At 41.0% G+C, this 14476-nt stretch overlaps 1 protein-coding gene across 11 annotated transcripts in view; it reads right to left on the bottom strand.

Annotated features, from left to right (window-relative positions):
• Nucleotides 1–14476, bottom strand: part of LOC144773009 (uncharacterized) — a 631039-nt gene that overhangs the window by 248021 nt on the left and 368542 nt on the right. For 3 of the 11 annotated variants that reach the window (XM_078657755.1, XM_078657754.1, XM_078657756.1), the window contains one exon: nt 8004–8061. The exons of the other annotated variants lie outside the window; for them this stretch is intronic. In XM_078657755.1, the coding sequence (XP_078513881.1) occupies nt 8004–8061 (58 nt within the window). The remainder of the gene's footprint in view (nt 1–8003; nt 8062–14476) is intronic. 11 annotated transcript variants of the gene reach the window in all.

The raw sequence follows: 14476 nt of genomic DNA, 5'->3' as shown, positions 1-14476 counted from the left end.
ATGTTTGCCTAGATAGTGTTCCTGGTACCATCAGGGGTGGCGACAGTCTACAGAAATTGAGGCGATTAGAATCGCGGTATATTATAGACCTTCAGAGTAAAATACCCAATGGGATCAATGTCCATGAGGAATTGGAAGTACACTTGGGATAAGAGATATTCCTCCTTGATCCACTCCTTGGGTCCTCTATGATATTGTAGGGAATATGAAATTTACTGAAATTGTATTTATGATTAAATGGATGTGGAAACAGTTTTTATGAAATGAATTGATGCATCTGAGATCGTTGAAATATAGAATTAAAATTATATTAATCTAGACGAAAGAATTGGTTTGGCCCATACAGGGCGTGATTCAAACGATGAGGCACCCATGGGGACCCTTATGCAGAAGTAAAGCCCATCCAGGGTTGTATGAGATAAATATCTAAATGCATTTGAAATGTATTATTAGTGTAAAGTATTAAAACTTAATATATGCTTATGTTATCAGATATACGATATATATCGTGATGGTAAATTGCACGTTCCAATATGGCGATTGATTTTACTGCAACTATAGTCCTTTGTGGGTGTCTATGAGTTGTTTCATGCTTAATGTGTATAAAATACAAATGGCCGCCGCGCTTTTTTGTACAACAACTGACGAAAGCCAATGCTGAAACGTGTCTTGATGTGCTGAGGGTTTTCTATTAAAATCGGATTGAAAACCACCCCCGCGAGTGCTGCGTTCTTTATCAGGTTATTGGACTGTGGATGTTGGGAGCCAGATACATTTGACGGGTACACCCCCGTTACAAGAGCACCCGCTCCGGAGTGCGGCAGGCTGGTGTTGTGGAGCTGAAGAACCAGTAATTGTAAGCAAAAAGAAAAAGGATTGTATTGAAGAGGTTGTTGGATTTCAGTTTGAAAACAGTTCTGGTGTCAACTGCTATGCTAATGTAGTGGTTAATGTTGTTATTTTTCTTCAAACTTTAACAACAACAGATTGTTGAAAATCGGGATCAAAGATTTTGTTGTTTGTTGAATTCTGTCTTTGAGAAATGTAGCAGTGATAAAACAAAAATAGAAAGTGTTTCTGATATTCAAAATATTTTAGACCTATGTTCTGGTCTAAATCAATTTTCACAGAATATTCAGCAAGATTGTCAGGAATTTCTACTGTATATGCTTGTTGTGTTGCAAGATGAAGGTATAGATATTGAAAATCTTTTTGGCCTTTCACAGATACTATTTGGCCATGAGGAATAGTATCTCAAACAAAAAATTACTATTTCGGGTAAATGTTATTAGCTTATGTTTGGACATTACTTTATTTAGAGTGTATAAGAAAGAAGTAGTAATGTTTTGTTACTTTGTGATTGTTTTTTGATATTCTTTACTTATGTAAGAAATTACTGTTCGAAAAAGACATTTAAGATATGTTTTTTTCTAATTGTTACATTGTTAATGAAAATGTTGAATTGGTTTTTTAAACGCAATCTTTTTGATTGTGTTTTTTTTTGCCCGCTGTCATATGATGAGTTGTATTGAACTCACTGTTTTTAGTGAAATTCCATATATTCTGAGAACAGCAAAATAAAATATATAACATATTGTACAAATTATTTTGTATTTTGTATTGTGAAATATATATTATAACTCAATTGTTTCTTCTCTTCCACAGATATTATATTAATAAGGTAAGTACGAGAAACAAAAAATACTTTTTCATCACTTTCTTACTTCTCTTTCTCTCTATCCTTTCTTCACTGTCTCTCTTACTTCTTTACCTTTCCTCATCTTACTCCTCTTCCCTCATTCTACTTACTCCCCTTCATTCACCTTTACACTCCTTCTCTCACCATCAGAACTCTTCCTTCACCCTCACTCATCTTGTCCAACACGCTCTTTCCCCTGTCTGTCCCTCACTTGTCTTTTCTATCTTCCTCCATCACTATCCTTGTCTTGCTGTATCGATCAGTCTCTTCTCACTGCCCCCTTACTCTCTTTCCTTCACATCATCCCTCAGTGACCTTCACTCACTTCACTTCCTTCACTTCGTCACTTCCTTTCGCTCACTCCCCTTTCTTCCATCCGTCTCTAAGTCTGTTCCTCTGTGTCAGTCACTATAACTGATTTACTCCCACACAGTCCGTCACTCTCCCTCTGTTTCTCTCTTTTTCTCCCTCTCTCTCCACCAGTCTTCCTTTTCTTTTCTCTCTCTTTCCATAAATCCTTCTCTCTCACTTACTTTTTTTTCTTTCTCTTAATATGCTTCTTTTTCCATCACTTCCCTTCCCTCACCTTTATATCCCTTCCCTCACTGTCACTGCCCTTCATTAAATCTGAGTCCTCTTCCTCCACTTCATGTTCTCTTCTCTCTGCATCACTCTCATTCTATTTCTCCTGCACCCATTCCCTCACTCTCCTTCATACTCTTTCACTCACTCCATCCGTCGATTCCCTTTCCTTATTACCCGTACTTCAATCCCTTTTGGTAACTCTCATTCCTTTAGTCTCTCACTCCTTTCACTCCATTTCTCTCTTACTCTCTCCCTCTGTCTCACTCAGTCTAACCACTTCATTTCCTGTCAGTCACTCGCTCTCTCTCATTTTATCTTTCACTCTCTCCCTCTGTGTTTCTCCCTCACCCTTTCTTTCTTTCCCTTTCTGTTTTTTTCACTTCTACTTACTATTGTATTATGAAATATATATTATAACTACATTTTTCTTGTCTTTTACAGATACTATATCTATATAAAAAATATTCTATTAAGTTATCATTATTTATAAGCTAAGTATGACAAACAGAAAATACTTTTAATTCATTCTCTTACTTCTCTTTCTCTCTTTCCCATTCTTTAATCTCTCTTACTCCCCTTCTTCTACTTATCTTAGTCTCCTTTTCTCATTCTCATTACTGCCCTTCATTCACTTTTATAGTCTTTCTGTCACTATCTGTACTCTCTCTTCACCCTCACTCACCTTGTCCAACTCCCTCTTTCCCCTGTCTGTCTCTCACTTCTCTTTCCTATCTTCCTCCATCACTACCCTTGTGTTGCTGTATTGCTTAGTCTCTTCTCACTCACCCCTTACTCTCTTTCCATAACATCATCCCTCAATCACCTTCACTCACTCCACATCTCTCACTCCCTCACTCTCTTTTGCTCAGTTCCCTTCATTTATTCCCTCCCTCACTCTCTTTTCCTCCATCTGTGTCTAAATATCTTCCTCTGTCTCAGTCACTATAACTGATTTATTCCTTCACACTCCCTCACTCTCCTTCTGTTTGTCTCTTTCACTGTCTCCCTCTCTCTTCACTACTCTTCCTTTTATTTTCTCTCTCTTTCTATAAAGATGCTTCTTTTTCAATCACTCCCTTTCCCTCAATCTTATATCCCTTCCCTCACTGTCACTGCCCTTCATTTAATCTGAGTACTCCTCCCCCACTTCATGTTCTCCTCACTGAGCATCAGTCCTATTCCCTTTCTTTTGCTTCTATTCCCTCACTCACCCTCACTCTCTTTCACATACTCTATCCGACAATACCCTTCCCTTATTCCCCTTTCACTCAGTCTAACCACTTCACTCCCTCTCAGTTACTCGTTCTCCCTCTTTTTCTCTCTCACTCTCTCCCTCTCTCTCTCCCTCACCCTTCCTTTCTTTCCCTTTCTGTTTCTTTCACTTCTACTTTCTTTTGTATTGTGAATTATATATTATAACTCAATTTTTTCTTGTCTTCCACAGATACTATATTTATAATAAAAAGTAATAATAACTTGTCATTATTTATAAGGTAAGTATGACAAACAAAAAATACCTTTTCGTCGCTCTATTATTTCTCTATCTCTCATTCCCTTTCTTCACTCTCTCTCTTACTCACCTTCCTTTTCTTCATCTTACTCTCCTTTCCTCATTATCCTTACTCCTCTTCATTCACCTTTACACTCCTTTTCTCACTATCAGTACTCTTCCTTCATCCTCACTCACCTTGTCCAACTTTGTCTTTTCCCTCTCTGTCCCTCACTTCTCTTTCCTATCTTCCTCCATCACTACACTTGTCTTGCTGTATTGATCAGCCTCTTCTCACTTTCCCCTTACTCTTTTTCCTTCATATCATCCCTCACACTCTTTCACTCACTCTACTTCTCTCACTCCCTCTCACTTTCTTTCCCTCACTCCATCCGTCAGTCCCTTTCCCTTACTCTTCTTTCCTCATTCACTTTTGCTAACTCCCATTCCTTTAGTCCCACACTCCCCTTCACTCCATTTCTCTCTCTCTCTCTCCCTCTATCTCACTCAGTCTAACCGCCTTACTCCCTCTCTGTCACTTGCTCTCCCTCTCTTTCTCTCTCACTCTCTTTCTCTCACTCACCTTTCCTGACTTTCTGTTTCTGTTTCTTTCACTCCTACTTTATCCCTCAGTCCCCATTCCTCTCTCTTAATCTCCTTCCTTCTTTCTCATTCCCTTCCCTCACCCTCATACACCTTCCCTAAGTGTCACTGCCCTTCACTCACCGTCACTACCCTTCCCCACTCCACATTCTCCTGTCTGTATTTTTCACCCTTTCACTTTCCCGTTTCCTTTTCCTCACTCCCCCTCGCTCTCCTTCTCTCACTCCATTCTTTACTCCCCTTTTCTTACTCCCCTTTTCAAAGTTACACCATCTCCTCACTCCACTTCTCTCTCCCTCACTTCCCATCTGTCACTTTCCATTACCCCCTCAACTCACCCTCATACCCCTTTCCTCACCATCAGTCCACTTATCTTACCTTCACTCTGCTCTACTTCTCCCTTTTCATCTCTTACTCCCCTTCTCTGTCTCTGTTCCATGCTCCCCTTCCCTCACTCTGCTTTCATAACTCCCTCCATCCCCTCTCCCCACTTCTCTCTCCCTCACTCTCCACCTCTCACTTTCACTTAACCCTCTTTTCTCATCCTTATACCCCTTCTCTCACCATCACTCAACTTCTCTTACCTTTACTCCCTTTACCCTGATCTACTTCTCCCTCTCCGTCTATTACTCTCCCTCCCTGTGTACGTCCCCTGCTCCCCTTTTCTCACTCCCCCTCCCTCATTTTCCTTTCCTTACTGCCATTCCCTTACTCTTTCACTCACCTTACTACACTCCCCTACCCTTAGTCCCCTTGTTTCAGTCACTCTTTGACTCCCCTTTCCTCACTCATCATACTCCCCTTTCCTCACTCATTCTCTCAGTCCCTTCCTCCCCTTCACTCAGTCATTTCAGTCATTCATTTATACACTACACATTCATTCAAAAAAAGACTGACACAGTGTATAAGAAATACAGCTCTTCTTGGAAAAGTGAAGTTAGTTCTGAAAAGAACCTTTTTTTGTTTTGTTCTTTTATATATTTTTTTTCTTTTTTGAAAGTTTTATATTTTTTTGTGTTTTGTGTTCAAGAACAGGAAACAGGAAATGAAAAACTGTTCAACGGGAACAAAGTAAATGAAATGTTAAAAAAAATTATCTCCTCTGGGAGCATTGGTGCTGTACAATTTTATTTTCGATCAAGTTGAGGCTCTGCTCTCTGTAGCAGAGTATCTCATAGCACATATTGCACCTCATGTGCACTGTGCTCAAGAACAGGCGTATATCCAATGCTGATGTAGATGGTGAGGCATAAGGTGCTCCCGTTGATGTGCTGGGCACAGCAGGTGGTAGTTGACATGCAAGGGCTCTAGTTGAAGCCTGTGCGTACTGTGGAGGGTGCACATTCCTCACATGCCTTATCATTGTATGAATTGAAAAAGAATACTTCTTTTGAGGGTTTCCCCTCGAGAGGACACATCCACAAATGGTGCATGTCACCTTTGGGGCATTTACTTTTTTCTGCCCCTGAGGATATGTAAAAAATTGCCAAATAAATGATTCTTTGGTCTTCTTTGCTGTTGCGTGATGTTCCTGGACATCTGAATCAGAAGAGGAATCCATTCTTCCTGCCATCTTTTCAAATCTCTGGAACAATCCTTGAAGAAAGCTGGAAAGGTCCTTCTCCCAAGAGAGTGAAACAGATAGTGAGGGAAGTGGGTGGGGTTTTTAAAGATTCTGGAACAGAAACTACTATAAACCAATCAAAAGTGTTGTTTTCGAGTCACATGACTTGACGTGCGCGCACGGTGTGCGACCGTCGCATAAATATAGCGTTTTACCCGATTTTCATAAAAGTTTCAAAACGTGTAAAGGAGGCAAGGAAGAGACTCCCTGACCCCCTAGGCATTCTCAGGGGGTCCCTGAAGAAGCCCGAAGGGCAAAAAAAACATAAAAAAAATAAAATAAAAAATCGCGAGGTGCGCGCACGTTGCGCGCACGTCAGAAATAAAAAAAAAAACTGTTAAATAACAAGTTTGAGTAATTGGATGTTGGTTGGCTCTAAAAAGAGCTGTTGTGTTCATTGAGTATGTGTTTATATAAAATGTATATATATTTATATTCACTTAAAAAACAATAGGTTTCACACACGTTATAGTTAGGAATTAGCATTTAAAAAAAACCTTAGAAATTCACTGAAAAAAACATAGGTTTCACACACGTTATAGTTAGGAATTAGCATTTAAAAAACCTTGCAAATTCACTGAAAAAACCATAGGTTTCACACACGTTACAGTTAGGAATTAGCATTTAAAAAACCTTGCAAATTCACTGAAAAACACATAGGTTTCACACACGTTATAGTTAGGAATTAGCATTTAAAAAACCTTGCAAATTCACTGAAAAAAACATAGGTTTCACACATGTTATAGTTAGCTGGACATTTCACTCATACAAAACCTTTGAAATTCCACCGTTATAGTTAATTCAGCTAACTATAACTCGCGCGACCGCAATGTACTGCTGATGACGTCACATATTACATCACTCATGACATGGTCAGTGACATCACTCATGTCTGTGGCGTTAGTCTTATCCCCATCGGGTTTAAGCAATATGCATATGTCACCAAAATCATAGTAGGCGCCAGTACTCCCACCACCCTTGTCTAGAGGAAAACCTCATGAAGGCTTTGCGTGGATGCAGCCAAAACCTCCTGGAAAACCCCCACCAGGAACCAATCTCCACCGGGTGCATTGATGCGTATCAACATAGGCAACACTGCACGCAATTCCTCCACTCCAACAATGGCACAGTCTAGGTCCTGAGCCACAGCCTCTACAATCTTTTAGAGTTCCAGGCTCTCCAGGAAAATCCTATAATGGTCCTACGCAACCTAGGGGTCCACCCTATACACACCCTCCAGGTGTCCCTGAAAGGTGGACACAATGTCAACCTGAATTGTCACACTTGTGCTATCAGGGGTCACCAGGTGCATCGTTGGGGATGGTGTGTGTTTCCTGTGCAGGATCCAAGCCACCGACTTACCCGTCTTGTCTCCATCCCTGCGCAGTCTTTGTCTGTATTGCCTCAGTGTGTACTTATCCAAACTGTCACATATGTTCGCTATGCATCTACACACTTTCATTTCCCTCCGTTGATTATGTTCCAAATACGAAATCATTGCACATGAATCATCCATAAAAAATGATAATTATAATCTTTTCCTGACAATTCATTCCATCCAAATGCATTTTGGGCCAACAAAAAGACCCCTCATCCGGGGTATCTATAAACAAAAATAAAATAATTATTTGTTTTACAGGAGTTCTAAATAACCTCATGCTGGGAAAGACCTCTGCCAAATTTGAGTGAAAATAATTATAGCATTTGTTAATAACTAATCAGAGAATTTCTGGCTATAAGACAAGAATACAAAACAGAAGGTTGAAGAAGGAATGAGTACATTATCCCAGCATATGTCACCTAAGTGTGTTAAAAAACTGACCTATGTTTTGCTGATAAAGAAGGGACTACATCTCCCAACATACTACTAAGAAGTGCAGACCAAAAACAACTGAAGAAAAATTGAAGCCCAGATTAAGTGACCAAACAATACTACAAAAAATTCACAACCAATGCTGACGAGTGAAGATGCATGCAAATAAACTGTCAAAATTGTGACTTACTCCCAATAATATGGTAGTTACTGACTCTGATCTCTGAGATATCAAGTCCCAGCACGTGCTGCAATGCAAAAATGGAGGGAAAGTAAGTACCAAGCTGCGTGACATGCCAGGTATGGTAACACATGGAGACAAATATTGCCTTTCATTGGGAAATTGTATATTCTAAAGCTCAGTTTTTAATATAAAATCAGGGCCTTAGGTGGTCATATCATTCAAAATGCAAGATTTAAAAAAAATATTATTGTCTACGGGGGCTCGTGGAAGAGAATTACTATGGACTGAAATCTAGAGAATGCTAAAGTGATTCTGGTATTTTCACTGACCTCTGCTGGTCGTTTTCTATTAAGAAAGTTAGAAAGAGGCAGCTGTCAGAAAAATAAAAAATAAAATGTCCCTCAGCAGAAAGCAATTCTGGTATTTTACTGACCTCTACTGGTTGTTTTCTATTATGACAGTTAAATAGAGGAAGTTGAACTGAAAAAAGTCCCTAAGCGGAAGCAGACAAGTCCTAGGGATGATCTCCAGAGCTCACAAAGTACATACACATATTAGTTTATACTAAAGTATATATAAGTAGTCTCGAATGCTTGACATAAAAAATGTCACGTTAGGGAACGAGGATCTAGACTCAAGGTTAGAAAAAGGTTGCTAATGCTAACCTGAGTGTGGTCTAAACAATCTCCTTCGTAGCAAAGCTTCAGGTGCACTGTGCTGCTAGAGCTTTGCCTATAAACATGCTGAATTGTACATGCTTGAACGTTAGAAAATGAGTGATAAGAAAGAAAGACTGCCGATATTTGTGAAATGTTAGTCAAGTGTGGGAACAATAAAGTTGAGAAAGTGCGACAGGGTGGAATTGGGTTACAAATGTCATGTGTTTAAGTGTTTTAAATAGGATCGCACATTTCTAGAAAGAAAAAGTAGATGAACTGAATAAACAAACAGGCGTGGCAATTGAGAATAATTACGCTGAATTAATCTCTTGATTTAGAATGTGACACATGATACTGAGTAAGGTTCAAAATGTCCTCATGACTTATACACCAGACAGAGTGTAACAGTAGATTGTGATTTGTAACTTCTTTTTTTTAAAACATATTTTATTAATTTTCAAATTTCAGCATCATACATGGAAGAGAATCTAATAAACATTTGGTATTCACCAGGTTTCTTCAGACCCTCAAAGGCAAATACTTTTTAGTGATTCCACAAACAGTGTATCAGACAATTTACATTCCAATTACTGTCACGCTAGCCAGTGCAATCGGTCTGAATTGTGCTTATACAGTCCCTGGTAGCTACTTACGTTTGTGGCTCTTGCACTTGGATGCCTGAGAAGATAGGATGTTGGAGTAGAGCTGCACAACTATAAACCACCCCTAGCCTCCCCCCATACTTAGCTGACCATGACCCATCCCTGTGGTTGATTATGTTAGTTCTAATGCTGAATCTACCCTCTCATGGGTTGTGCGTGTAAGTGCTATATGAGTTTAGTGTTGATTTCGTACCAGTGATTTGTAACTTCTGTTATCTGCCATCTGTGTAGTTTCTGAAATTGACAACATGAAAAAAACTGAATTATTTATATAGGAGGAGCATCAGTCCAACACTATTATTTAATTAAACTAACAAACATAGGGGTAGATATATCAAAATTTCATTTTGCGATTTCCTAATAGGTATTTTTAAGGAATCGCTATTTAGAATTCTCAAAATGGAATGTATGTAAAAAATCGCTATTTTTTTGCGATTTCTTAGTCTTCCTTATTTGCGAATTCGCACTTTACGAATTCGCAAATAAGGAATAATTTCCCATGCATTTCTATGGGAATGTTTGCGAAATATTTCTTAATTTGCGAATCGCAGTTTGCGAATTCACAAATTGAGAATAATTTCAAGGGTGCAGGGATGTCTCAAAGACACCCTGCTGTACCCCTGAAATTTACATGTGTGTGCATATGGCGCATATACATGCCTTATGGGCATGTATCTGCGTCACATGCCACCTTCACAAATGGCAAATAGGGCATTTTTAATTGAAATCGCAAATTACCACCAACTACAAGTTGGTGGTAATTTGCGATTTCTTAACTCAAATTCGCAATTTCAAAAACCCACATACATCGCGTTTAAGGAATCGCAAAATTTGCGATTCCTTAAATGCTTAAGAAAAATAAATAATTGCAAATTATTGCAATTCCTTATGTTGCAATTTTTTTATACATTCCAAAAAATGCAAAAAAAGCCTTTTGCGATTCGCAAAGGCCGAAATTTGCAGAATTCTGGGCTTTGCGAATCGCAAAAGGCTTGATATATCTACCCCCTAGATACTTAATTGTGCATGATACCAACAGTGACTACTTTTCACAAAATTATGTAACATAGGTTAAAATGTTAATATGGTGTTCTATGGTGAGAAAGTAGCCTGTTGAATTCAGGGGTTATGCAGGAGTGCCTAGAATGATGTCCTGCAAACAACTGTTGTTTGTGGGTAACAAGAAAGTGCTAAATGTAAAACAAACTAAATGAAACACTGTGAATAAGTGCTGGTGAGAGTAAGACATCAGGACGGCTTGTGATAGCTTACAGACCTAGAGGATGGTGGTCCATGTTGCTGGATTCAAGTTACATTTATTTAGGTTCTTTTTTTTTAAATACGTTTTTTATTAAGAAAAACAGAGCACATCAAGCAATAAATGGACATAAGGATACATAAAGCAAAGAATACAGTTGAGCCACATAGTCGTCGAATGTATAGAATCCTATAGAACAGCCTTGCCCCACCTATTGCCATGACTACAAACTACCAAACAATACAGTAATACACAGGGACAGAAAAGAGGAGGGTTTACAATTTGGGCACCTGTACGCCTCATGCAAAGAACCCTAGGGGGCAGTTTGTACACTATCCAGCGCCATGTCCGCAGTAGGAGAACTGCAGATTTCGCCTCTGTATACATTCCATGGCCCCCATTTCTTGTCCCATTTTTTAGGGCAACCTCTGAGTTTATATACAGTTTTCTCAGCTAACATGGCCCTATCCGTCTCCGCCACCCATCGTATTACAAGCGGGCGTTCAGGGGAGCCCCATTGCAGTGCTTTGGAACGCTTGATAAGGAGGCATCCCAGGGCCAACCACTAGTGCTCTATGTCCGTCAAGTCAGTCGCCTCCCAAACATTAAGGATGTCTCCCCGGGGAGTGAGTGGAATCGGTTTGTTAAGTGCCTCTATCATTTTCTTAACCGCCCCTTGCCATAGTCGCTGAATCATCGGGCATTCCCACAAGGTGTGATAAAAGGTACCTATCATGCCGCAGCCGCGCAGACAGTGGGCATATGGACGCCTGCCTAATTTGGCGAGTAACGGGCCGGACATGTAGGTTCAGTGGAGTATTTTTAGCTGTATCAAAAGGAATCGGTGGCAGATTGCAGAATCCCGTGGGGACATCAGCGCCGCTAACCATTCAGTATCCTCAAATTCGCCCACATCCCCCTCCCATTTGTGGCGCAGTACTAGAAAGGAATCAGGCAGGTTATTACAGAGCTTGCGATAAGTGCAGGACACCGCCTTAGTCAACAGGGTTTCAGAAAGCAGTCTGTCCTCTTAGGGTGAGGTCTCTGGGTGGGAGGAGAGGTCTGGTATATTTGTTTGAATAGCGTGTTTAACCTGGAGGTAGCGAAAGACATCCCTGTGTGAGAATGCGTGTTTCTGTTGCAATTCTGGGAAGGATAGCAGTTTCCCCTTGTGTAACAGATCGCCAACGGTGGAAATGCCAATGGTATCCCACTTGTGGAATCCTGGCTGGAGACAAAGGAGGCCCAGGCTTTGCGAGGACCAAAGGGGCGTCGCCTTAGTGAACTTGTTGGACCAACCAAGGCTTTTGGTGGCACGATGCCATATATTCACCATCTGTTGCATAAGACAAACATAGCGTTTACGCTGTGGTCTGCTGTAGAGAGCCCCTAGATAACCCTCTCGACCCGTCTGAAGGTCTTCAAGATGGAATGCCGGGTTTGCGGGAGTGCCGTGGATCCATTGATTAATGGCCACCAGCTGGGACGCCCAGTAATATAGGCGCATGTCGGGTAGAGCGATGCCGCCATTGTACCATCCCTTCGTGAGTTTACAGAGAGCGATGCGAGGTGCCTTGCCATCCCATAGCAATAAACGAATTTCTCCCTCCAGGGTGGTGAAAAAGGAATCTGCCATCAGGAATGGGCAGTTCTGGAGGATATACAAGAAGCGGGGAAGCGCCAGCATTTTAAATAGGGCGGCATGGCCAGGGAGGGACAGAGGCAAGGATCTCCAGTGAGAGATATCATCATGAAGTCTCTGCAGGGGTCCTTAAGATTGAGGTCGTAAAAAAGTTGGGGGTCCGGGGTGACAAAAATGCCGAGATATTTAAAACCTTCAACAGCCAGAGGAACGGAGTAACCTCTGGGTAACGTAGGCGGTGGGCCATGCAACATAAACAGGACCGATGTGGACCAATTTATGGAGTAGCCAGAGTACTTTCCAAAATTAGCCAGGATGTGAAAGAGATTATACACAGAGGTGGCGGGTTTGGACATATAGACCAATATGTCGTCTGCTTATAATGAGATTTTGTCAACAACACCTTCGGCCCACCCAAGGCCCCGGATGGAATGGTCCGCGTGGACCCAATACGCCAGTGGCTCTAAAGTCAAGGCGAACAGCAACGGTGACAGGGGGCACCCCTGCCGTGTCCCACGGTGCAGCTGGAATCGTCGGGAAGTGTGATTATTGACTCTAACTTGACCCCACAGGTCAGTGCAGAGGAGCCTGACCCATTGTAGGAAATTGGCCCAAACCCGAGTTTTTCCAAGACGGCAAAAAGGTATGTCCACTCGATTGAATCGAACGCCATCGTGGCGTCGAGAGAGAGAGCATAGCGGCGTCTTCCTGCAAATACTACTGTCTTCCAAGTACATTATGGACTCCGCGGAGGTTCAATGCTGTATTGCGGTGAGGGAGGAATCCCGATTATGTCACCCTTCACCAGCCATTAAACCAGTAGTGGGGAGCGTAACATATGTTCAACATCCAGTCGCACTGCATAAAAGGATGTTATAATCCTCTTTATAAGTCCACAAAACATTTTCTTTGTTAGAAACCATTTTACTCCGTGTTGTTTTCCAAACTCTTTATGCTTTTTCTTATTAATCCACAAATACGGTGTCTTGAATTCTATATGCTTCCCATGTTCGAGATGTGCCCATCCAGGCGTCTTCAAGAGCACGATCAAAACCCAAGATTTGTTCAAGGCAGCATTTCTTTATTTGAGGGAGGGCTTTTGAGGGAGGGAGGGCTCTTTATTTTACCGGTTGGTAACGGGCGAAATCGGTCGTTACCGACCGGTAAAAGCCTTTTCCTATGTAGGTGGCTATGTTTCCGATTTGGTAAATAACGAATCGGTATTTACTGATTCGGTATTTACCGAATCATCTTTTACCGATTCGGTATTTGAATCATCGGTAAATGATATGTAGGGAGCACTGTAAACAGTGCTTCTGGGCTTTAAGAATTTGTTATTTACCACCAACTATTAGTTGGTGGTAAATAAGGAATTCCTATGTAAATGCATAAATGTGCATTTACACCTGTGCCATGTGACAGACATACATGCCCTTAGGGCATGTATGTATGCCACATGTGCACACCAGGACTAATCAGGGGTGCAACAGTGTGCCAAAGTGACACCTTGCCACCCTGGACTTCTTCACAATTTTACCGAATCGGTAATTACCGATTGGGTAATTGACATTCATTCCTATGGGCCTCCAGGCCCATAGGAATGAATGGCAAATACCGAATCGGTAAATACCGATTAGGTAAATACCGAATCTTACCGATTCTGTATTTTTTACCGTATTATTATCTACATTGCAATTACCGATTCGAAAATACCGAATTGGTAAAATTTGGTATTTTCGAATCGGTAATTGTAAATTACCTAAATCTAGCCCTTAGTCTCTACACCAAAATAGCAGTCCTGAAGTATTGATGAACAACTAAAAATAACCAGATTCAGGCTAGCTTGAATCCAGTGGCACAGTGAGCAAGGGACCCACGACTGGACATACCCATCCCACTTAGGGTGAAAAGAGCAACTGCAACAAATGATGGACAGAATGCTGAATGATTCAAACATTCTCCCCCAGCCAAGAGATCCGGGTGAAATACATTGTTCTTTTGCCCAGTACACCACCCCAGTTTGGACCCAGCCACATTCAAATCAGTCTTTTTTTAAAACATATTTTATTGGCATTTAGGTCAAATATAATTCCACTACCTTCTTGTCAAGACGATTACATACTCATAGAATGTATGCTATTGTTCTCTCCTTCTCTTTTCTGCTTGTTGTCAGTTCATAAGAACAAAATTATTGCATATTAGCCTTCCCTAACCCCCCTGCTTCCCTTGCCCCAACAACCCCTCCAACCGTAACCTCC

Source organism: Lissotriton helveticus, chromosome 8 (assembly GCF_964261635.1).
Source record: "Lissotriton helveticus chromosome 8, aLisHel1.1, whole genome shotgun sequence".
NCBI lineage: Eukaryota > Metazoa > Chordata > Amphibia > Caudata > Salamandridae > Lissotriton > Lissotriton helveticus.
This window is presented reverse-complemented; position numbering and strand designations above follow the sequence as displayed.